We start from the raw sequence: 26916 nt of genomic DNA, 5'->3' as shown, positions 1-26916 counted from the left end.
AATGGGACGATGCTGAAAGCGGCAGAATTCTTTGTCATTTTGAACTTTTACCGTATTTTCTGTTCATTAGAATAAGAAGAAAACGTAACCAATTCATTATTACGACGAAAATAAATTTATCTGTTATTCTATAACTTAATCGTCTTACAGTTTTTTTTATAGAAAATAAAGCAAACACGCAACATCACGATGCTTCTGACCCCATCTTATGTACATTCTATTTTAACATCTCTTAGTTAAGTTCCAGGTCATATCTCGGATAATTTTAATCAAATTCTGATAACAAATTCTCGTAATTCTGTTTCGTTCCGTCGACCACGTCGCATCGCAATCACAAGACCATTTTTTGAAAACGCCAAACGGTGAGTGTATGGAAGAAAACAAACTTTTTTTTATAATTTTAATTATTTTATGGATACATACATATATTAATTTAGACCTTTTGATATATAAGTGCTTCTAAATGTTATTTATTTTAGATCTCTTCTGTTTTAAAATTAGTTTTTTTCAATAATTTTTGAAAGATTGATAAAAAATTGACGTTTCGACTTACCTTCAGTCTTCATTAAAGCTACGAAGAAAAAAGCTGAAGTTAACTCGAAACCTCAATTTTTTATCAATTAATGCTTCCAAATGTTCAGAATGATCGGGGGATAGTTGAATTTGAGTTACACTACCGTTCATTTGACTAATCAATTGGCGATGAGAAATATCTGAGCTAAATGGTTTCATAAAATCTTTCGCAGAAATAGAAAAACATCAGAGGAAGAAACTTTCTTTAGTAATAATAAGCAAAGTTCTTATGCATCCTGACTGTTTCTTTGATGACCATACACATTGTCCCGCAGGTATTTGGTCAATAAAAATATTCCTGTAGCTTCTCTATTACCAAACGTGAGTCCTCTTGAGTTTTCCTCTTCATTTAATTGAAAACTGATCTGAAGGTATGTTATTCGGGATATTAGAAAAAATTCAACCACCTTTACCAGTATGTGCGTTCCAGTATTGCTATGAAAAGTGTAATATCTGTCTCTAGCCCTAAGTGGATTCCCAAAGACAACAAGGTCTATTCATAGAACTATTTCAAAAGATCAGTCTAGTCCCTAAATTTGGATTGAAACATTTGGTAGACTTATACTGGAGAGATTCGAGACTTATTAGGAAAAATGGCTCTAAATGGATCTAATAAGGCAAACCTTCAGTATTGCCATGAGCATTGTAATATCTGCCTCCAACCCTAAATGGAATCCAAAGGGAAAAACAACATAAGTACTCATATAGTAGACCTATACCGGAGAGAATTATTGTGAGAAATGGGAAAATATTCCATAGGATTTGATCTGAAGCAAACCTCGTAGTTAAGTTATCACTGATGAGAGATGGAAACTTTAGTAAATTCCTTCAAATATTGTTTGAATCAACGAAATTCACAGTGAAATAAAATTAATCGGTTTCCTTCATATAACACATATTTTCAATATTATGATATACTTGATTGAAGTAATTTATTCTGTATTTGAACTGGAATCGACCTTTTAACAAATTTTATCACATTTTTTTGTGCAAAATTAGAATGAAAATATAATATTCTAAATTACGTAATGCGTGCAATTTCACAAATATAAACAATATTAGTTTTATAAAATAAACTGACACATATTATCTTACAGATTAGCTACAATCACAATCCAGGGTCTGACAAGTCCATATGTGCAGAATTTTTTAATTGAAATTCTGCAGATGTGTTCAATTTTTTATTACGTTGAATTTCGAAATAGCTTTTATTTACAAGAAAGACTCACCGCACAGTGTTCCGAATTAAGAATGTAGCTGATCAAAAATAAAAAGTTAATCTCTTAAAATCCTAATGGAAGGTATTATGTACAAGTGCTAGTTTGAGTTATGAGAAGTAAACAAAAAATCTTAGCTAAATGTGAATAGTTAATAAGTATCCCTTCCGAATCAGTTATTTCAGTGCTTCAGAATGAAGTTTTCTTAATCAGGTAAGAGAAGCATTGAAAGGTTTTTAAAAAATATTTTTTGCTATTATAAAGATCATTCTATAAAAAGAATAACTTTAATCATTCATATTTAGGAGAGAACCAGAAAATTGTTCCAAATACACATCTAACCGATATATGAAGTCTGGTTATTAAATAACGAGACTGCACGCCTAGAGGGCGCCCTAGACGAGTGGGGTAAAAAACGAGTAGTGCGTTGAGTATCTAGATATCTTGTCTAAGCACGTTCCCAAAACGTTTCCGTTACTATTATGATATTTGTGCAGTAGAGGTTTGAAGCGCACATGTTTTTTTCTCGTGCCGGAAACCATGTGTGACGAAAAACAGGAACAGCGTATCAATCTCATGCGCGTGTTTTTAAGTGGTGTAAGCGCTTCAATGAGTGCCGAGAGAGCACTGAAAATGATCATTTCCCCGGTTACCCTTAGACTGTTTCAACTCCGGAAACAGTGACCCAAATTGTGCGTGCAGATCGTCGAATAAGCATCCGGATGATTGCCGATGCTGTAAACGCCGATAAAGAAACGGTTAGAAAAATTTTACACGAGGAATTACACATGATAAAAGTCTGTGCAAAGTTGGTGCCAAAAAATCTGATTTTTAACCAAAAGCTCTGGCGTCAACGGGTCTGCTCAGATTTCCTTGAAAGGTTAGAAAAATATCTACTTTCAAAAAGACCCAGTGTGTTGATCGAAGCGCAAAGAGCAAAAAAGGCAGAGCTACTAAAGGCACTAACCAAAGAAGACTTCCAACACTGCTTCGATCAATTGGAAAAACGTATGGAAAGGTGTGTGGCGAGGGGAGGGGAGTATATTGAAGGGGAACATTCGAATGTAGAATAATTTTTATAATAAAACCCTTTTTCGTAACCACTTATTTAATAGCCAGGTATTGTAATTTGAAATAAAATAACTGCTGTTTGCACTTGTGTTTCTAAAAAGTATTTAATTTTTAGTATTTAGGGTCAGACGTTGACATTAACATTTTAATTACATTTTCAATGACTATTTACGGTATCCTTCCTTAGATTATCTAGAAGTTCCAACATTTCATTGTTTATATGCTTGTGGAGTCGTTATTCGTGATATTCATCACTGTTCTTTATTTCTTTTTTGACTGTTTTTATATAGAGTGCCCGGTGTAGGTCTTAATGGTACATATAACACAAGATATTAACTATATTCCTCAATATTTGGTTTTGGACAATCTAGAGGCAAGCATCAATATTTTCACTAGTAAAATCCCATAATTGTAAACCATGAGTTCATACCATATTGAGTTTTTGTATTTGTACTTTATTCTTCAATATCATTTTATATTTCAGCTTCTATGCTTTCTTTTTTATTTCCTGTCACTTTAGTTTACTATCCAGATGTAGTGCTCAAATTGCAAATGCTTTTGCAATGTCCAAAAAGCAGCTGAACAAATGTTGTTATCTTCAAGAGATCTCTCTATTATGTTATTTAGAGAATGTACTTAATTTTCTGTGGAATGTCTAATGAGGTGGAATAACTTTTTTTATATTAATTGTTGTTTATTTTCCTATTGATAGTATCTTTTCAAATAATGTTTATCATATTGATCGGTAGGATTCTACTTTAAGCACAGGTTTTCCTGGTTTGGCTAGCATTAGTACTAGTAGTTCAATACTGAATTTCATAAGTTTCTTGGTAACTCTTATACTATTTTTCATGCTATTAAGTGAATCCCGAGACCTTCTAGAGAATAATACTATTTTTTTATTTTCATTATCTCTTTAGGTGTAGTGAATTCTTGGTTTTTACTATTTAGTTATTTATCATCTTCATTCTCGGTTTCTTCAATAGTTTTTCAACCAAAAAATTTTTGTAATTGGCACTCGAATTTTTCTCTTATTAATTATCGAATAATGGAAACAATTTTCAAAACTAACAATAAAATTATCGTAGAAAACATGTAATTAATCTCCGTTAAACCGCTTTGTATATTACCTAATATGTTAGATTCAATTTAAAGTTACATAATCGAACAAAGTCTAAAGTTAATTTTGATATAGAAGTACGAAAGTCCGTTAATTAATTGTTGTTTATTAATTACCTGCAAGGCATTGATTACTTTTCGCATTCCATTATAAACAACAATTTTATTCCTAAATCTATATTTTTATCGTATTTAATGATACTTCATTTACTGTATTTATTTTTCGTTCATTCTCTAATTAATTCTTGACATAATAAACACATTTTCAAGGCTTTTTTATCACGAAATGCAACAATATTATTGATATTAACTTTATGTTAAGGTTTGCATCCAGAAAAATCCCAAAATCCTTATTTACAATCCACAACTAACTAACCATAAATTTTCACAATAATCAGGTATTGGCAGACGAGAATCCCCATGAGATTGAAGAGCAATATTTTCCAAATATTTTTTCAAAGAACGTTTAGATTGGTATTATTGTGGGGAATGATTTAATTGGGCCAAATTTTCTGCCTCAGCCATTAAATGGAACGTTACACCAGTTTTCTAGGAAATTCTTTCCCTGAATTACTAGAAGATATTGCACTCAATAATAGAAAAAACATTGGGTTCATGCACTCTGGTGCTTAAACTTTTGTGATTTCTGTTTATGGAATTCATGACACATAGGCACTATTGTTTTTTGAAATTGTCAAAAATGAGAGAAAACATTTTTAAATAAAATTGAGGATTTGAAGTTATAATTTTATTTCATGAAACTTCATCTGGAGGAAAGTTTTGATATGAAATAGAGTAAGGGTTGTTATTTTCACCCCCGTAAGTATAATGTAACAGAAATATTGAAAACGTACTTGAAGTTAGTCCGTTGCGAGTGCACGAAAATTACAGAATTTCAAGTTTCTAGCTTCACTGAAATTTTATAAAAAAAATGAAAACTCAATTTTGGTCACCTCTTTTTAAGGGTAAGGGGCGGGTTGAGGAAATTTTGTTATCGGAAAGACCCATCTTAATTTCGCACGAGCAAACACCACCTGAACTTTGTGGCATGAATTTAGAAACACTCTATTTGCTAGTAACTGCTCAGCTGAGAGAATTTTTTCTTCTTGGAAGAGATACAGCTTGATAAACGATACTATGAAGATTGGTGATGACGTTGTGGCTTGAATTTTCGGGCCTGAATCTGAATTGCAAGGTTAGAATTGTTCGGTACAAAAATCCTAGTTTCTGTCATTCATCAAACGTCAAAGACTTTACCTAGGACGTTGATGAGCGATATGGAACCTGTTTGGTGCAAATTCTTATTAAATTATCATTAACTTACCTAAGATTTATAACAGAAATTTAAACGATATGGTACAAGATAGTTGGTCAAATTCAGATGAGAGCTGATTGTTAGCTAATGATTACAAAAATATTTTTGCTGGAAATGTGGATACACTTCCACTTTATTGCATATTTGAAAAAAAAACAAGAAATAAGTTGTATTAATTGGTTAACATTGCTGAATAACTATAGTTAGAAGCGCTCACAAATCTTGAGGTATTAATTGTAACAATGTTGAAAAATGGGTAGATACGATTCTGATATTTCTAATACGTTCAAGATAAGCTAATAGCCCGAATTAAGCCCAAGTACACAAAATGTTAATTCTGATTATAGTAACATCTGGTGGTTTTATCGTATATTCACGAAAACTGATTCAGTATTGTGAACTAAACCAATATATTTTTCTTTTAATTCAATTACTGCTATAAAGTATTTTCTTACGTCGAAAAACAAATAAAAAAGGCGAAAAATGACCTGAAGAGTGCTCTATTCCGTGGAATTATTTATGAATCGTTTTCTACTTTCATTAGTGACTATTCACGGATAATACTGAAAGTTCGAGGCAGTTATTTACTCTGAGACTCTGTTGAATAAAAAGCATGCTGTATATATAGTAGAGACCATAGAATAAAAGTACGTGATATAGTTAATTAAGTAAATCTAAAGTGTGTAAAATATTTTGTACCCCCGGGTGGGTACTTTGCATACTTTACAGAAAGCAAACAAGGTCATAGCTACAGTTTTTTAGGAATTCCAAAGGTGTAATATTTATTGATTTTTTTACTATTTACGTAATTTATTTTTCATATTATCACTATTACTCTGGGGGACCTATGAGTTTCAAAAGTTATAAACTATTCAACACATTCAAAAAATAGTGTGTTCTGCCCATAGCTCCTAAATTATAATTATTTTGTAATTGAAAAAAAAAGATCCTTGAGAAGAAGGAAAGAACTTCTAATTCCTGGAAATTCAACACTTTATAGAATTTAGTCCACTTGGAATTGTGTCAATTTTTTATCAAGACAGACGATTTTTAATTAACAAAACTTTCGTTATCGTTATAAACTAAAAACATGTTCAAATAATTGTCGGAACATTTTTCCGCTTCGTGTATACGTACCATAAAATTTTCAATATTGTGTTTATAATAATTTACTACAATAAATTAATATTCTAATCTACAGAGATTAAAAAAAATAAAAACACTAAAGAATTCATTTATTCATGAATAATTAGATAATAGACCAATGAGAGAAAAATCATTTTTTCTCAATAAATAAATGTCTTCTATTAACATTAACAACGATGATATAATTATAAATGGTAATTTTATGCTTTCGCGGTCCCTCGTTTTTTGGCTCTAATCATTAGGATCTTTTTTCAATAATTCAAAAGTATTTTTTATTACAACATTGGACATACAAAAATACCTCAAAACGAATTTATAAAAGCTACCGAACTCACACTTACAACACACACAAGCACAATTAGTAATGGAAGATCTTGAGGAAACTGTCTTAAGCAAACTTGATATAAATATTACACTCTTTTTCCGTTATGTAGATGATTCCATACTGCCGTACCAAAATTCAAATTGAAGATATAAATAACAAATTCAATTTTTATCATAGAAAACTTCAATTTTTGTTTTTTGAAACAACTATATTCATTAATTAAACACTTTACAAAATTATTAACAATTGTTTGAATCTCAAATCAGTGCTTAAAGCTCTAACCTCAAGACTTAAATAACTTAAAGAGTAAAGAGTCTAAGTTGCCGCACTACGCACTTTATAACATAACGTATTTCTAGATTTTCACAGAATCTACTAAGTATTTAAGAACATTTTCTAATAAAGATTTCATAAGAGCTAATTAATTTAATTTCATTACTTAAACTATTAAAGATTTTGGATGCGAGCTGAACAGGATTATTGTTATATGTTTTTTGATTTTTGCAGGTTATTCAATATTTTATAAACAAGTTTATAAGTTCAAGGTGCAATAAAGATTCTAATTAGGTATCTCCAACTCTTCATGTAAAACATTTGTTGGTGTGAGATACTCATAATTAAACAAAATTTTGAAAAATTTATTTTGCATGATTGGCATTTTATTGAAATTATTTTTCCCACAGCTGAGTATATTTGCTTATCACTCTCAAGAGATAGATAATTTCTACAGATTTTGCAGATTTACTTTATTTATTATATCATTGATATGCATTTGCCAATTTAAAAACTCATCTATTATCGGTCCCAGATATTTGAGAGTAGCAACTTTTTCCAATCGACAACGAAAAAAATAATGAAAGTAATTGTCTTGATGTCACATTATATAAAATTAACAATAACATAAAAACAAAATAGTATACGAAACCAACTTGACCCTCAAGATATTTAGACTTCATGTCATCCTGTCACAATAAAATCAATTATTATAAGTATAAATAGAATGATGAGACAACTAATAAAAACATTAAACAAAACCCTGCGAATTTTTATCAAAAACAAAATAATGATCTAACTCGACCTCGGGAACAACAACTTTTTATTTCGCCGTCAGTTGCAAAAAAATTAAAAATTCACAATGCCATATCCCCTAAAATATATGGTTTACCAAAACTCCACAAACACAAACGTCAAATTTTATAAATAAATAATAAAACTAATTTTAAATCAGAAGAGACCTAAAATTGAGACAATTTAAAAAACAAAAATAGGTCTAAGAAATAAGAAAATATATATGTATTTATATTATACCTTGACCCTCTCGAGTACGTTTAACAGCGAAGTGAGTCAGGTATTTTAAACCAGTACCAAGAAGTCAAAAAATTCTATTCAGCTGCGACGTATACCATCGCGCGTACTTGATTAAACTTTGGTTTGCGGTACTCTTGGGAGATGTAAATGTATTCTGTTTGCCATAAACGTTTGTTGCGTTCGTGAATATCGACGTTAAAAATAGTTTTTTACTTGTTCTAGGTGTGTACGAGTATCGAATGTGAAATAAAACGGCTGGTTTTTAAGTTATAAGAAATCGAAATGGCAGAAGCAACTTACATCGATGGTAAGTAATCTAAGTTACATTAAGGTTATGTAGGTATACATTCGTTTACTAGGTCACATTCAACATCTTTATTTTTGGAGAAATTTCCATAGAACTGCTCATTTTAATGTAACAACAGTTTGTTGAATTATTTATTACTGATTACGATAATAAATGCTGTTGTATAATTTGATTTTTTATAACGGAAATATAAATTTTATCAAAAATTATTTTACCTTTAGAGATAAATCACTTTTACAATAAAATTTTGAACAAAAATATATTTCATAACCTATGAAATTTTAGCGGCATACCTGTTTACTGATCGTATTAATAGCATGACCACGTGTTAAAATGAACTTTCAACAAATATCCAACATCGTATGATTTTATCAGTGACGTAGTAGATTTTGTTGATTATAGCGATACAAAATATCTCGTACAATAATTAATTTTTTGACGTTAGAATAAATTTGTAAGAATTTAAATTAATTTGAAATCTATATCTAAATGTTAAAATCGTATTACAAATGCTAGTTTAACATGCGATTGATACCAAATAAAGGCTGATCAACAAATTTTATTTTAGGATAAGAATTATGGAAATAATAATGCTAAATTCTGTTCAGTGAACAACATAAATGTACTATTTAAAATTTGCAATGATAGTAAAATTTGGTATTTTGGTCAAAATAAAGTTCGAATAAAATTTCCTCACACCTTAATTTTTCTAAGTAAAAACTTAACATTAGACATAACTTCCAAACGATACATTGGAATAACATAAAAGTTAAGTAACTAATTACGTACATCTATGAGCTAAGTTTAACGGTACAAATGCAGTTAAAGTAAACAGTAAACACCGAACTCCAGAGGCGGCTAATGCCCAATATTCAGAATCGGAAAAGCAGTTTGATTAAAATTTTTATGCAAAATTTTGTTGAATAATATTTTTCGTATATTATGTAATAATGTGTCTAGATTTTATATTTATGATACATTGTTTGAGATATGACATAATCGCGTGATATTTTAAATGCATTATACGTAATCAATTCAATTCAAATTCAATTGTTAGGTTAAATATATATTGATTACAAAATGAAAACTGATTAAAAATTCAACATTTTCTTACTCAGCTGTTCAAAGTGAAAACATACGATTACCTAGCAGTATTCTAATCTGTTTAAGTCCTTTCATTCATTATATTTTGTACTGTGGTTCTGATTAGATGTTTTAGTACTTGGAGAGTTTGAAGTAAATCCTTAAAAACTATTGACTTCAAATAATCACAATGAAAAAAATTCAGTGGAGAAGGGTCCCGTAACTTTGACGGCCACTCATCTCTACGGAATTACAGTGTTTAGATATTGTTTGAACCTAGTAGCATCATAATGCTGAAACCAAATTTCTTCTGTAAATGATTAACACGATTGGGAAGCAAACAAATTATTTTTTTAGACTCATTTTTTTGGATTTTTGAAATTACGGCTTGTATTTCGAGATGTAGACATAGAAAGATGCCAAGCTCTTTCCGCATATGTACTATAAGAATCGACGGTTTCTTTGCGAGTGCGAGAGTGTGGATGGTGCTCTAGTGACCTATCGTCTTCCCTTGTCTTGCAAAACTTCGCGGACAAGCGGACATTATATATTGACAGTCAGCGTCCTGCAGGTATACTCTTTTACCTGATGTACTCTCATCTCACAGAGCTAACTAGGACTAAACTACAATCATAAACACCGAAGAAATAATTCACACTTGAATAATGATAAGCAAATCAGCCGGTACTTGCAAGTTTCTACTTGTAGCAGTCACCGATAAAAAAGGGCAAAAACTTTTGACCGGTAGTGTACATATTCTAAATTTTATCTTTCGATAGTATCCTTCCCTTCTATTATATTTATAACCGATGATCATATTTCTTAGATTTTCCTCACTATGTACAAGGCTAGAAATCAAGCTAACACCTGTATTACCTCTCAATTGTTTTCTATGCGAATGTCATGATGATAATTATAATATGAGCGTAGACACCATTTTTATATCAACATTTGTATAGCACAGGCTTCTAGATCTCATCAACATAGAACTTTGCTGTTGGGCCATTAAATCAGTAGGTAATAGTTTCTTCCAATTTGTCATAATTTTTCAAGAAATTCCTCAAGTTTTGCCTATACACATTTCCATTTTTCATTACACATAAACATTACGCAATTTTAACCAGGGCCGGATTAAGCTAGGAGCTTGGAGGTGCTATAGCCACAGGTCCAAGAGGCACCCATACATTTGGAGAACATTTTGTATTTTTTTATGTGTTGATACCAAAGTTTAACGTAAGAAACGTAATCGAGACATAGTGAAAGACTGCCAAAGAGTGGCCATACTAGAACTTGCAAAATTTAAATATTTCTGATTTCTTAATATGTATGTTTACATATATTCTCTTTGTGCAGTTTAGGTGGATGCTGCCTCGGGGTTCGTTGTGGGTAAAATTGCGACCGACCCTGCCTTTTTTTCGAACAAATTAAATATTTGTAAAATTTACGGTTGCTTTAAAGTTCAGATTATTTCTATAGTACAGAATACTTGCGTGCTTGTCATTATAATATGCATATGTTTTCAGGTCCGGATCAAATTATACCTTGCGATGAACATATTTGTACTGATCTAAACGGCGTAGTTAAACTAAGAATTCCAGAAAACGGTAAAGCTATTGAAACGATCAAACCCATCTCAGCACCAGGTCTTCTCATGAGAACAGCTTCAGAATATCCGGATAAAATAGCACTGGCTTATAAAGATAATGGAAAGTGGGAAAATGTTACTTATAAGTGAGTTGTTTAGTTTATCTTACTACTAGTTTAATTCATTTATTATCTTTTCTGTCTCAGTGCAACTATCATTATTATTCAAAATGGAAAGACGTTGTTGGTTCTAATTGACTGGGTAATCCGTTTCCAGTCCCCTTGGTTGTCCACGCCCTAGCCTATAGAGGTACACCAGAATTGTATAATTCTCCAGGCGCTTTTCTTGGGAAGCAGGAATCTTCCATTAGGATTTTTCTGTGTGTTGGCAGTTGTAGTGGATGTGTATCGAAGCTCTCTTCTCTATTCCCCAGAATCTGTAGTCCGGATCAGCGGTCCTGCTTGTATTATATATATGATAACCGACTTCTGCGTGACCTGAGATTTCACAAATCAGAAAAAAACTTCAACAACATTTTGAATCTATTTTTGCATTGGATGAATGTTTAGCACAACATTATGTGGTCCGCTTCTTGAGTGAATTAATACATGGCTTTGGTGGTCTAAAAACATCTTAGCATTATTTTTTTTTAATGAAACCAGATTGGGGCACATCTGATCGAGTGGGTAATTTCAAAGTATGTAGGAAACATCAAGATACTAATGCTCGTAACTTACAACGCAACGAATATAAAACTATTCATTTTCTTACTCCAATGATAGTATAAATTATACCATCCATTTATTTGTAGACAATACCTTGAAAACGTCCGGACTTGTGCTAAAGCTTTCTTACAATTGGGTTTGGAACCAGGACATTCAGTATGCATTTTGGGTTTTAATAGTCCAGAATGGTTTTATTCACATCTAGCGGCTATATTTGCAGGGTAAGTTTTTTAATTTTCTTTGCATTGGATATTTTAAAATTGTATATAAATGGTATTAAAAATTATTAAAAGACTTTAAATAAGAAATATGCATGAGTATTATTTATAGAAATCGTTAACAAAGTTCTTGAACATGTGCAAAGGTAACTGAAAGTTCTCTTTTTGAACAATCACCTCAACTGCTATCCGTATAATTTGGTACATGTTAAAAGCTTTTTAGCTTGGACATTATTATTCTAAAAACCACTGAGAAGTTCAACAAGCAACTACTAGAAAACCACACATGGAGCTTCAAAGAGTGCGTTAATTCCACTGTATAGTGTAAAGGGGCTTTATATTAAAAATTTTAAATTGCTCTAAAACTATCCATAAATAAAAAATACTAGAGTAAGTTATTAAAGTCAAAACATACATAGTTATTTATGTAACAAGTGTGTAAAGAAGCCTTCTTTTCGACGAATGTGAATATTGTCATGATCTGCAGGCGAATGCGACATTCACATGAGTCGAAAAAAGAGCTTTACACACGAATTGCATACAATATTTTTTCTAGTAGCAAAAATTTTATCAAAATACACAATTTTAATGGTAATTTTCCTTATAAAATATATTATATATTTATTTTGAACATTTTTGTTGTAATTAAATATGTGAATGATACACGTAGCCTCATCTATTACTGTGTTCACAAGTTGATTGAATCTCTGATTCTATTTTGAGATGTGTATTGTTCAAATAAAATTAATAAAAACAAAAGGATATTCAATATTTCAACCAATTTTAGTCAAAATTAGAGCAAATTAACAAAAGGACATACGAATTTGTGTTATTAAATTTGTTAACTCTTCTCTTTAGCATGTATAAATGCCACCTTAAAATAATTATTAATATGTAAGCAGAAAAATAAAAAATGGCATCAGTGCTAATTGAACTTGGGACCTGCCGCATGTGAACCTCGTACTGTAGCCACTACACTGCGGAGACCTTAATAATACGTTTTTATACACACTCAAAAGTGTGTCTATAAAGAACTTTTTTATTTGTTTATATAATTTATCTTTTACTTTATTCCTAATTAAGAGGAACCTGGATAATATACCTCGCTGTTAAAAAGAAATAGTTGATAAAGCATAGCTAATTAAATTGTTCATAGAAAAAACTTATGAAGTTCTATTCGAAAACTTCACCGGCACAAAAAAATGCAAAGAAATTTGGAAAAGAAAACTTAATGAATTTAGATATTAGGCATATTTCTATAAATCGGTGTAGTGTGTAGAAATGAAACAGCAATTTTTTTGTTAAAGGCCACTCAAGCTAATAAAACAATTAGACAAAGAGAGTATTGGAAATATAAAATAATAGTAGATCAACGCCTCGATATTCGGAAAAATGCAAAGGTTAAAAATTTCGAAAAATCGCCTTGAAAACGAGTCAGATATAAATGGATATGAAGTCTTCCACGAACTTGGAAAGATGTACATGTGTATTGACATAAACCCATTAATTATTTAATAATAATTATTACATACGTACTTTACTGAATTCAATTTGTTTTAATCTCTGATTTAAAGAAAAACTCAGGTCTAATATACGTTAATTATACCTACCTACATTTTTATAAGACTGTTTATAACTACATACAAATTGGAACTCTTTACGCACTCGTGTGTTTAAAGTAGTAGAAAATTTTTAGTGCAAATACGAATAACTTAATTGATGGCTGATAAATATATTTGAGATATAAAAACTATTTATTAAAAATAAATTTTTATTTTGATATTCATATAGATGATCTATTGATTAATATAATTACGAAGACAAATCAATACGAAAAAGTCTAAAAAGTAAAAAGTTAAAGAACGAAGTCCTTGACAGCTAGATTATGAGCGTTTTCGTAGTGGGAATGTGGCAAAATTAAACACCAAGGTGTACTCTTTCTAATATACTTTCCGAGTAATCTAAAGTGTATATATATGACTTTTACATCTTATTTTCTTGATATAATTTCTTTTGTTTTTAGAGGTGTGGCAGTAGGAATTTATACCACCAATTCACCTAAAGCCTGCCACTACTGTGCAGATAACAGCAAAGCTAACATAATAGTTGTAGAAGATGAAAAGCAATTAGCCAAAATATTGGAAGTTAGATCGCAGCTTCCAAAATTGAAAGCAATAGTACAATACAGTGGAGAAATCACACATCCTGACGTGATAAGTGTAAGTGACATTGAAATGATAACGTGCTATATATAATAAAGCTTCGATCGTTGTCGAATATATGTATTATACAGGCAAAAATTCAAAGACAAACAAAAGTTAAAAAAAAACTGTACTTGCCGATTGTTGCTTTATTTTGAAAATCATATATGATAATAATGAGTTCCTTGCTTTAGAAAATCATCTAAATCGTTGAGTTAATCTATTGTTTTCTATATACTCTGATATTTGATTTATATCATCTCAGTCTAACTTTTTCTCTTCTAATTATCATTAGTTCAAAATTCGGTTAATTCATTGAAAATACCTACAATTTGTGAATGATTGTTATTCAAATTATTATGAAACATCTATTTCCATAAAAGAAAAAAAATTTAGAAAATTAGCAATGTTGATTGCTATTTTCATTCATTGTGTTGCATTTTAAAAAATTTGACAGCGCTAAATTCGCTATTTCGTTGCTCATTTCTAGCCTGAATGGATGATCAATGAAATTAAAAGGAAAGGACATAAAAATGCCCAATGTGAACACAGTCTATAAGACTTTTTCCGGGGGATAAGCAGATGACATTGACATTCTGAGATCCATACCTCTCATCGAATCTGTCTTTTAAAGTCATAAGTCTTCTAATACTATCATTTTTCTTCTCTTAACATCTTTGAACACAACCTATTCATTATTAAATATATTTTCTGTCAATATGATATTCGTATTCAATAAATTATATTGTCTATTCGCATTCTTTAGCAAATTTTGGATTGGGTATATGATATTTTTCCGCAGCTAGTATAACGAACATTTTTCTACTCTATGTATATTATATTGCTTCCACATTGCAATTTTTCGTTCTACATAAATATTCAGCAGTCATTCCGTTCTGTTGTCCATCATCTCTACCACTATTTTCTTTATAATTAGGTCTTTTATTGTAGCTCACCTTATAGTAATAATCTTCTTATTATCTTTTTCAATTCGAATGCTCATGATATGACAGTCTCTCTGATCTGGCTTCCATCCCACACTGGAATCACTGGAAACGTATCTGCACCACGCCAATGTAACTTCCAACAATCTTTCATAAATCTTAGTTCAACTTGATAATAAAAGACTGAATTCAAAACCTCATCCACTGTTTTGACGTGATATATGGATCAACAGTACGACAGCACTACACAACATCCATCCAATAAGAAGATTACACGAAGGTTACAGTTATTTGATGTGTTTGGAGAGTCGTACTGTTTGTAAAAATGATGACGTTCAGTACATTATCACTTGCTGCAGAAAATACTCTCCCACATAACAGCAGTTTAATCTGACACCTAACTTTGAGGAAACACTCAATTGCTCCTCGGAAATCAAGAAAAGTCAAACTCTTCAAAGTTACAAACATAATTTATGTATTATAACAGTTTTCTAATAGTCTTTTATGTAATTTTCATCTTTTTTGTGATGTCCAAGCACATTGAGTAAAAAAAAATTCTCTGCAGATTGCTTTCTGATCAAAATTTTCACCTTAAAATGAGTTCATGTACTCAAAAACATTTTGAATTGCGGATAATTCGAAAACTATAAGGATTTCGACACAAACTGCCGGGACAAAAAATGTGGAGCACAACATTTTGTACAAAAAAGGTTTAAATTTTTTCATAACCTCAAAATTTCCATTATAAAATGAGTTTGAACGCTCAAAAATATTTTGAATCTCGAAAACTACTTAGAATTCGAAAACAGTGCCGGAGCCAAAGCTGTGGAGCACAAAATGAGTACCAACATTTTTCTTAAATAGACTCTTAACAAGTCTGTGAATATTGAAATAATAATCAACCGAGAACGAAGATGATCGCGAAAATTATGCCCGAGTAAAAAATAGAGGTCTTAGCAATCATGATGCATTTTGATTATTTGAAAACGAAGTAGTTTTCCAAGAGTTAGAGCAGTTCCCATGTGCGCCTGGAACGTAAATTGGCTTGAATTCGGGAGCGGATGCTCCGGCTTTCGGCGTTGAGGGAGATTTACTCAGAAATAGTGGCTCCAACGAAAAAATAACTGGAGACCTTTTTTGTAGAAAATTTTGTGTTCAACATTTTTTGTTCGGGCAGTTTTTTTCAAATTTTTCTTAGTTTTCGAGTTATTTTTCGGGTTAATTAAGTATTTTACCCGTACTATATTATTTTTATATGGTTTATTTCTATCTCTTCATATGTTTCCTCCAGTTAATTTATTATAATAATATATTATTAAATACTGATTCAATATTTTTATGTGAGTCACTAAACTGAAATTTATAAAGAAATTTCAGTAACATTGAACTGATAACATACCCTATGTAATCAAAGAATTTTATCAGTATTTGAAGAATTTATTATGTGTTGTATGTGGTGATAAAATAACGATTTGAATAAATGAAAAAGGACAAGTAGAGCTCTTTATTACTGTTAAATTGTTTTAATTGTATCATAATGTTTATTTTAATTTTAACAATTGAGAAGTATTTCAGCGAAAACATTTGTTAATTCAAAATATTTTATGTTTCAAATAAAATAAAATTCCATATTCCATACAAAGACATTCATAAATAAATATACTATTTAGAAAATGTCACACAAGGATTGAGTCATTCCACTGAACTGTCATTATTCTTCATAGTATAGCATGACATTAATTGATAAAAAGGAGATTTTTAACAGATATATCAATTAATCGGTATCTACAACTATCAGGAAAAAACAACTTATTATTAATTTTTTTCAACATGCAAATAGTAATGAGTAGTAATTAGTAATATTATCTATTACAATTATTCAGTTAGAGGTCAGTTAAAGTTACAGGTGGATTTTCCTTAACCGTCAAATTATAAGTACTCGTGATATTGTTAACACTCTGTATGGTTAGTTTTCTTAATTACCTTCGTAACTATCTCCATCATTATAACTTGTTGTTTATGTTGAAATCGATGTAACTTTCTGCAAGTGCGGTTGATTTCCACTATCCTTTTTTTTTAACAGCTGTGAAATCACTACCCCCCGCTCACATAAATTGTTGCTAATGAACAAAAAATCGACTGTGTAAAGTTCAGGAACTTTCAGTTTTAATAACACAACAGTTTTTGCCCATTGCATCCTACCTATTTATGTGAACTTTTTGTATGATACATGTAACATTCTGATAATTTGAAAATAGTTTGATTTGACATGGAATGGTCGCAGTGAAATATTTTCTACAACTTTGTTAAAATTCTCTTGACACGGCAAACAATCTGTTTAATTGTATATATAAAAAGAAATTTATACTTAATTAGTATTGTAGAAATATTTCACTGAAGTGACTAATGTAACAAATAAGGCAAAAGATTATTAATATATTTCATCAATAAATAAATTTAAAACACCATCAACTAAATAAGTAGATATAAAGTAAGTGTTAATCACAAATCGTACCAATGAAATGTAATCAATGCTTATTTTCTCGACCGTCTTCAGCCCTGTAGAGGAGCAATTCCTATATCGGGGCCTACTCCAACAAACCCTCCTCCTAAAATTCTTCCAACGAATCTCTCTCCACCGTTTTCAACAAATGACTTGAGGGCTTCACCATTTCGTCTGTAATATCCAAGCTACCAACCTATCCTCCACCAACCTTGGTTATGCACCACCCACCTGCTCCAAAATGATGCATTATGATTTAATTTGATGTGTCTTTTGACATGACCGTTAAATAATACTCTTATCGAATGGTCAGTATTATTCAATTGACGAGAATAAGAACTGTTATCACTAATCCGTAGAATATGTGGTAGTTGTACATGAAGTACTTCAACAAATGTATTTATTATTACTTTCTTTTATTATTATTCCGTATTTATTTATAAAGCTGTTTTATGTATAGTGGAAGAGACTGATGGAAATTGGTGCTCAACAAGCGGACGATGACTTAAATTCGGCCCTGAAAAAAGTCGCAAGTAATAAATGCTGTACATTGGTGTACACGGTAAGTATATTTATTGAATATTATTCTAAAATACGTTACTAGAAAACAATGAAAAATTATAAATATATACAGGAGAAAAAGTTTATTTATAAAATTATTGATTACACTAAGATTGTAAATACTTATGAACAGTCTAACTAATTTGCTGGTTATTACCAAAGCATTATATTAATCAACATCGAGCATTATTTTGATAACATTCCATAATAATTCACAGAATTTGACACTAAATTTTCTCAACTTTCTCTTCTATTTGAATACTTCTTTATGATCTATTGTCACTTATCGTTATGTATAGGATAGTGTCTAATAATATGTAGAACTGGGGCCTATCAAGACATTGATGCATTGTGAGTTCTGTTTAAGAAGTACCGAGTACCCGCCTTTCTCTCTATTCATTCATTCTCAATACAAATATTTTTTCTCACAGAATTATCGGTAGGTCTCTTGTAGGTTTTCCTCTACATTTTATAATACATCAAATTTATTCCCCACATTCTATTTCGATCCGATCTTTGACAATTAAAATTCAAAAAATAATACTTTTCATTAAATATTCTATACATTGTAAAATGAGGCTTTATGTAATCATCAACTCCAAACAATATGAATATTAAAAAAAATTGTATCTATATTTAGAAATTCCGAAACAAACGATTAATATCTAAAAATTATAAGTTTGATATTTTTGTCACATACGAATATAACAAAAACTTTTATGACCAGAAGATGACTAATGGACTAGTCAATCGGAATAGTTTAATTTTAGTGCTCCACTGTTCAGGTGGGAGGTTAAGAAATTAGCGCTATTATTGCACTAGAGATTGTCACTCATTTTTACATCACATTTTGGAATCAACAATCTTTGGATTTTATCTTTGAATTGCTATAGGTATCATAAGACACTGACTAATTTTTCAATTAAGACAGTTCTGCTTATTTTTCTGCAACAATAGCATATGGCATAATATTGTAGTTATTATTCCCCTTCAATAAATAATGAATAAAGACTACATCGACCGATAAGATCATGACCGAAAAAGATTTTTACTATCTTGGGAGTACTTTCTTCAGAGAAAGTCTATTGCTCCGACTGTATTTTTATTTCTGGGGTCTAATGATGTTCATAAGTTTGATCAGCATTAAGCAATCGCGGCACCTCCTTGCCGATAGTTTTTTCTATCAGAGGGGACTACCAACCCAGCTATCTGTATTCATTCATTCATATTAATATACAGACAAGACGACAATAATGAAGATTTATATTTTCATATGTTTATAGTCATATTATTTTGTTGTAGTCTGGTACCGTGGGTAACCCAAAAGGTGTTATGCTAAGCCACGACAACATGACATGGAATGCCTTAGCTTTGCTCGAACGTCTAGGAATCGTTGCCGGTAGTGGCGAACGTGTGGTTAGTTATCTTCCTCTAAGTCACGTGGCTGCTCAAATAGTTGACATATACATTATGATGACGATAGCGGGGACTATATATTTTGCCGATAAGGATGCACTTAAAGGATCGCTCATCAATACGCTACAGGAAGTTGAACCAACCAAATTTTTAGGAGTACCTAGAGTTTATGAAAAAATATATGAAAAAATGATGCAAATCGCTGCAAAAAACGGAACTGTACGGAAATATATATCGGGATGGGCAAAGAAACAGGCCCTACAACATCACATCGATAGTATGAACGGGTAAGTACCTACTTGAATCCGTGATATTTCAGTACGCAAACAAAGATGGCCCTCATAATGTTTAGTATGATTTTGAATTTTCACAAAGCTTCAGAATGCCAACGAAGTGTTTTTTCAAGAATCCAGGTGTTTCCGTGATTCAAATTCCAATTGAAAGAACAAATGTCGCCAAAATTTAAAAACAATTGATTTTGAGTGACGCCAATATTCATCAGAATTGAATAATCGAGTTTTTGGTCACTAAAAATATTTATGTGACACCTAACCTCCTTACTTATAAGACGCGAATCCTGTTTCCTAAAGTGGAACTTTATCTGGAGGGACGTAATTTTAGGGCAGTGGAACACATTAAATGGTTATAATTGACCAGCTACCCCAATAGCTGCGTTTCAACACTGCTATGAGATGTGGAAGAATCGTTCCAATGCTGCGTAGCTTCCCAAGGGTATCACCTTGAAGGAAACAAAATTCAATTGTAAATCTATTCGAATAAAACGAATTCAAAAAATCAATCCTGTCACTCAATTTCCACACTTCATATAATATTTTTCCACATGTGAGATACGACTGACGCAGGTGGAATTATCCAACAAACGATAATATTCATATAAAAACAAACGAATCTCTCAATCTATTACTGGACAATTCCTTTATTAAAGTTAATTCGTGCTCCAATTATTGCTTGACAAAAATAGAATTAACAAAATCATGTTTTTTAACACACATCACGACAATAATAATGAATATTATTGCCTATATTTTAGAAAACAATGAACTCGAAAGACAAAGCACCTAGACCTGTTGGACTAGTAAGATAATAATCTAAATAATGTGAGAATTATTTTTCAGAATCAAGTCATATACTTGGGGATATGCATTAGCCAAAAATCTGATTTTTAGTAAAGTTAAAGAGGCGCTAGGTCTGTCCAAGTGCACTTATTTTGTTAGTGCCGCAGCTCCTTTGTCCACGGATATCAAGAGATATTTTCACAGCATAGACATTCCAATAATGGAATGTTTTGGTAAGTAATTAGACTTTATTATATCATAACCGCAGCATGCGCAATAGTTCCATTATTCAATATTAAATGGCGTAATTTTATTTTTTCGAAATGGTCCTATAAGACGCAAGTGATTTCATATAGATCTGTCAATTCGTTCGTTGTTTAAAGTTGAAGCAGCAACAATATTTTGAAATAATAGAAAAGCTTGCAATATCCTACTGTAATAAAGTTCTTAGCTTTGAAAGGTGCAGCACAAAAACAGATTCACTCCTAACATTCTATTCGAACATTAGAAAGATGTGCATGGACGCAATAATACATAGGAAAGATAAAGGATATGATAAGATAATCAATTAACCGAGACATATTTAATAGGAGCACTAGACATTTCAGCTTCGGTAGTTTGAAAAATATTTTGTCTGAAGTCTTGGGTTACAGAAAGATTTGTGCAAAATAAGTGCTACATTCGCTACTACTAGAACAAAAACACACATTTCGAACGTTTTAGGAAAGATAACAAGAATTTTTTGCGGTATTTTATAACTGTAGATGAGTCTATAATGCAGGATAAAAAAATATTTTAAGGAGTGGTTCGAGCATTATTTTTTTGGGGTATAAAGCGAATTTCACTTGTAAATTATCTCCACTCTAGTGAAAAAATAAACACAGAGTATTATAGTAATCTTTTGTAACAACTACATGTAAACCTTGGTGAACTAGGAAAGAATCATTTTCTATCCAGATCACACACACAGTTTAAAAAACTGAAATCTGTCAACTAAAGTATGGAATGTTGCAACAACCAATCTTTTCGCTAAACCTGGCTTTCTCCGAGTTTTTACTGTACCCACATCACCCAAAAGTTCATGCGTGGAAAATGATTTCCATCGAACGAAGAGGTTAGGTTAGTAGCAATGCAGCATATTTCGACAGTCTTCGGAAACAATAAAATTTCTTCCAAGTCATAAAATCGTATTTTTCTTATCAAACGACAAAATTTAAATTTCAGGTATGTCTGAAGCTAGTGGGGGTCACACTATTGGAATTGAAGGTGCTACAAATTTCGAATCTATAGGTATGACTATTCCTGGCATGAAAACAAAATTATTCAATGTTGAAGACGGTCAGGGTGAAATATGTTTGTTTGGAAGACATGTATTCATGGGATACTTGGATGAACCACAGAAGACAGCTGAAACTATAGATGAAGAAGGATGGTTACATACAGGCGATTTGGGTAGAATAGACGACAAAGGTTTCATATACATTACTGGTAAGCTACATGTTATTGAAATTTGAACACTATCTGAGATATCCTTTAAAACTCATTACAAGTCTTTGGCCAACTGACTTTCATAAAACATATATTAGGTATTGCTTAAATAATTGAGAAATAAGAACATGTTGTAAGGAAAATGGTTTCCTTATCCATAGAATAGTTAAAAATTTAAGGGGAATTTTGATCCCTAAAACCACCCAAACTTTTCTATCTACCCTTCCATTAAGCTGGTCACTTTTATAATCTAGTATTTTTTTATTCAAGTAGTGGGACATTTGGGTGATTTTCTATTCTGTTGGGGTGTTTTGTACTTCAGATTTTGACTAAATTAAAATTTCTGGAACTGTTGATGATATTCATATTGAACACTACCACTACACCAACACTCACAATTACTCTGTTTGGATAACCAAGTAATCATCTTCAGAGAATGACGGTAAACTGAGTAGTGTAAACAGCGTATTTAGTTCGGGTTTTGATGACATCTTTCACAAATGGTATCCCAAGAGTTTGTTTCGATACATATTAGGGTGTCTTTTAATGAGCATATATTGAAGTGTTGACAGACTTTTTTTGTATTATACTTAATTTGTTAATATATCGCCATATATCCATTCCATACAACAGTATTGGTTTGATGATAGTTTTGGCTACTAGGAGTTTGTTTTCAAGAATTAAGTTAGATCTTCTTACTATCAACCAATTTATCTTATCGATTTTTAGATCAATTTTTTTTTTATATATACAAAGGCCATTTTTTTCCCACCTGATCTTTCCCTGCAGACACTACGCGGGCATGTGCTGTAGGCGCACTCCACCATTGTTGACATGCAGGCATTAGTCGGCGTTGTGCAACAGCCATGTAAACATGTTTTCCATTATTGATGCTCCCGCCAAATGTGAGCACTATGCCCTGTAGAAATCCATCGAAGAATGAGTCGTGTGTATGGGGAAAACTGTATTGTGCGTGAATGGTGTCGAAAGTTTAAAGATGGCCGTAATGATGTACATGATGATGGAGGTCAAGGACATGAATCTGTCGTTTCAGATGACCTGGTTCAAGTTGACAGAATGGTTAAAGAAAACCGCAGATTCACCATTACTGCTTTGTCTACGGAATTTTCAAAAATTTCAAGGTTTGTTTTGTACTCTATTGTTACTAAACGGTTAGAATACATTGGCGACAACTTTCTTTGAAGAGGGTATTGAAAAGATAGTCTTCGGAATTTATGGGTTTCAGGCTAATTGGACGGTTAGATGACAGTACATGGGTTTACCCCGATTTTTGTATTAGAACGCAGTTTTTATCATGTGTTATATCTTATATAAATTCAAATAATTTTTAATCATTGGTTGTATTTATTTTTAACATTTTAAATTTTGAAATTGTCTTAAAAATGAAAAGAAAACATTAAAAATTATTTGTTATATTTAAATAAGAATACAAGAAATCCTAAATGATATTATTATCTTTTATTAGTGTAGGGGCAACAAATATAGTGACTATAACATCAGAGTTGTAGCTTCATTATCTTTATTTGACTTAAACTAACTTTTTTGCTTTCATTTGTCCACCACTTGAATATTTGCATAACTATCAATGTCCTACTTACCTTGTTTCTGAGGTGTAGCTCATAACAAGACTAAATTATTTCAATAGTTTCTAGTAGAAAATAAACTTATTTATTAGGTTACTTTTCGATTTTCAGGTAGAATAAAAGAGCTATTGGTAACTGCCGGAGGTGAAAATATCCCTCCAGTACCTATTGAACAACAAGTGAAAAGTGAATTACCTCATATAAGTAATGCCTTTTTGATAGGAGATAAACGCAAATTTTTATCAATCTTAGTTAGCTTAAAGACTGAAGTAGATCCCGACACTGGTGTACCGCTCGGCAATTTGACTTCTGGAGTTAAACAATGGTTACAAAGTTTGGAATGTCCTGCCGAAACAGTAAAAGAAGTTTTAGCGGCTGGTCCGGATAAGAGATTGATGGACGAGTTGATGCGAGGTATAGAAAGAGTCAATAAGAATGCTACTTCTAATGCACAAACTATCAAGAAGGTTGCAGTGCTTCCGGCCGATTTTTCTGTTCCTACTGGAGAGTTGGGTAAGTTTGATATTGATTCACAATTATTGTTTACCATTATTTATACAGTGTCAAATTTAACGAAATTAATGAGATATTGAAACGCACTGGGAGGACAAGGTTATATGTTGTTGTGAATGATGTTGAATATTGATTGATTAGTTTATGAGTGACGATATTTTTTTTTATGCTAGGTAGTTATAAATGAAGCTGAATATTTATTGATTATGAATGACATTAAATTTTATAGGTTATGTATAGGACTGTATAAACTGGATCAGTGCAGGCCAGTTCATGAGTGTATAGAATTAGTTCGATCGGATACAAAGAACAATATAGTACAGAGAGCAATGGAGCTAGTTCTCTTGCACTGCTACTGGTTCTGCTATAAAGAACGCTTTAGGGCACACTTCGTGAATTAGTTCTGCCAGTGCAGCTACTCAGAATAAACCTATAATTTCAATTTTGCCTGAATGAATATTTCTGTTGCAGTACTTGGGGTTAAAAGATCTATGCTTAAACCTGAATAAGACACTGAAATTTTTCTAATTGTAACAATTACGTTTTTTGTATTAGCTTACTTTTTAGTAGTGTTTTTTTTTGCCTAACAATGAAATATTTTTGTTTTCAGGTCCAACAATGAAAGTGAAACGAAGAATTGTTGAACAAAAATATGCAGACATTATTGAAAAAATGTACTCATAAATTTCTTATTTTGTTTAATAAATTAATATACACTCAATTCAATAAGTTGAACTCACTTTCAATTATAATGTATATTATAATGCAAATTATGGATTTTCACAAAAACAGATTTTGTATAAATAAAACAAAAAATATCTTCACAAAAGTTACAAAATATTGGAGTGCACGAATGAAAAAAATTTACTATGTAAATTATAAAGTTGTTCTTATTTTATTAAATGTATGGTTACCAAACCCATACCTCCTAAATCTCGTTTCATTCAGGTTTATTAATAAAATATTTTGAGTATGATGTTAAATTATTTTATTGACCTAGTCCCATGTTTGCTTTCAGGGCAACTATAATAGTAGTGGAAAAAATGTTAAAAAATCAAACTAAGTGTAAAAAATCTGTATTTAAAGATGATAATTATGATCCAGTTAACCTGACTAAGATTTGAATGTTTGTTAGGCAGGTTACTAAGGTTTGAGGTTTAGTATTTTTCTGGCTTTTCAACATAAAAATAGATTATTGGTATGGAAACTTTGTGAAATATATTTGTGCCAACGACAAATCCCTGATAAACTGCTTATTAATAAAAATAAACAACTAGTTAAGATCTATGAACAGAGAAAAATTTTAAAGTTATAAATTAATACACAAAACTGAAGTTTTGAATTTCTAATTTCCACCAAAATTTTGGAAAAAAAACATAAGGAGCTGTAAAACCCAGTATGGTTTGATTTTCATAGCTGGCACCTATCTTAGAGAGACTCATGAAACAGTGTATATTGAATAAATGAATCAAAGTTAAAATTACATAACATCTTCATTATTAATATCTTTAGTAAGAGGATCCTTCTGTCCACAGTCGTAATCACTACTATCTATGTGCAAACTGACAATGTGTTTCCCTGGTATCATAACTAGCCCCAGCATTCTAGGTTCTTCGTTTATAGTTTTACTCTTGTGTTCAGAAGGTAAATACTCAGAACAAGAACCTAAAATTATATTAGCATCTCTATCTGTACACAAAAATATTCCAACCAGTACTCTTCCATCAGTCATTTCTACTTTAAAAGATTTGTTTAACCAAGATCTGAGAAGTGACACTCCAGAAGGTTCCTACAAAATATAATTTATGTCTGTGATACAGATAGGTAAGAATGGGATTTTGATGAAATTGCTTAATCAATAATATATTTGTGGGAGACTATTATTTCACTCTTAAATCTATACAGAAAATCACTATCTCATTTGTTGATAATTATGTTAGGTATGTATGAGCAACTGTTTATTGTAATATCTGATCCAAATAATTCACTAAAAGGAATAGGAAGGTGCCACAAGTTTTTTAAACTGTTAGGCAGATTTCACAACAACTAATGTTAAATTAGTAGATAGCTTTTATTACAAAATCGACTATTATATTATAATAAATTGAATTGGTTAAAACGGCAATTTTTTACCTATTTTAAAAACTAAGGTGAGAACTAAAAACTAGACGATGTTATAACAAAAACATATAAAAGGGTTTCAGAAATAAGAATTTGAAGAAACATTTATGGTTTCAAGTTATTTAATTAAATGAAGTTTATTCAAAAATGGAATGTAATTGTATTATAACATTTTAAAATAATCAACTATCTTCCCCTCACTGATTCAAAGTGTTGTTAAAATTTTATAATTTCGGGATACTACATTTTTATAAGTAAACATTATTTTAATTTGAATGAGATATCTACGTTATAGACAATATTTACCTCTGCCGTACTTGTCTTTTCTATTTCTACAGTATTTTTTTCTAATTTGGATCCGACTACAATTGGGAATTTTTGAACAGTTGAATCTTCTTCCATGGTTATTTGCAATGTTTCTTTTCTTTTATTAAAATTCCGAAATTTAATATTTATCATAAACAACTTTGATCTTCTTCTTTTTTCGGTGGTAAGCT

The 26916-nt window shown here is 31.0% G+C and overlaps 2 protein-coding genes across 2 annotated transcripts; one reads left to right on the top strand and one right to left on the bottom strand.

The window, feature by feature from the left end:
• The first annotated feature begins 158 nt into the window (after window positions 1–158).
• On the top strand, window positions 159–25274 carry LOC130893103 (very long-chain-fatty-acid--CoA ligase bubblegum-like). The gene is made up of 11 exons (XM_057798900.1): window positions 159–362; window positions 8297–8381; window positions 10988–11195; window positions 11861–11995; window positions 14016–14211; window positions 18101–18202; window positions 19504–19904; window positions 20754–20926; window positions 21918–22181; window positions 23897–24298; window positions 24909–25274. The coding sequence occupies exons 2-11, from the start codon at window positions 8357–8359 to the stop codon at window positions 24980–24982; spliced, it is 1980 nt and encodes a 659-aa protein (XP_057654883.1). The 5' UTR covers window positions 159–362; window positions 8297–8356; the 3' UTR covers window positions 24983–25274.
• On the bottom strand, window positions 24984–26916 carry LOC130893105 (N-alpha-acetyltransferase 38-B, NatC auxiliary subunit). The gene is made up of 2 exons (XM_057798903.1): window positions 26726–26916; window positions 24984–26087 (listed from the first exon to the last, which is right to left on the bottom strand). Exons 1-2 carry the CDS (start codon window positions 26876–26878, stop codon window positions 25779–25781), a joined length of 462 nt encoding a protein of 153 aa, XP_057654886.1. The 5' UTR covers window positions 26879–26916; the 3' UTR covers window positions 24984–25778.

Source organism: Diorhabda carinulata, chromosome 4 (genome assembly GCF_026250575.1).
Source record: "Diorhabda carinulata isolate Delta chromosome 4, icDioCari1.1, whole genome shotgun sequence".
Lineage (NCBI taxonomy): Eukaryota > Metazoa > Arthropoda > Insecta > Coleoptera > Chrysomelidae > Diorhabda > Diorhabda carinulata.
This window is presented reverse-complemented; position numbering and strand designations above follow the sequence as displayed.

What these genes read in the sequence shown, in the direction of transcription:
- LOC130893103 (XM_057798900.1), top strand. Translation starts at nt 8,357, where the DNA reads ATGGCAGAAGCAACTTACATCGATG. An exon ending in AGAAGCAACTTACATCGATG is followed by an intron (nt 8,382 to 10,987) that starts GTAAGTAATCTA and finishes ATATGTTTTCAG; the next exon opens with GTCCGGATCAAATTATACCT. An exon ending in CTAGCGGCTATATTTGCAGG is followed by an intron (nt 11,996 to 14,015) that starts GTAAGTTTTTTA and finishes TTTTGTTTTTAG; the next exon opens with AGGTGTGGCAGTAGGAATTT.
- LOC130893105 (XM_057798903.1), bottom strand. Translation starts at nt 26,878, where the DNA reads ATGATAAATATTAAATTTCGGAATTTTAATAAAAGAAAAGAAACATTG. An exon ending in AAAAGACAAGTACGGCAGAG is followed by an intron (nt 26,088 to 26,725) that starts GTAAATATTGTC and finishes TATATTTTGTAG; the next exon opens with GAACCTTCTGGAGTGTCACT.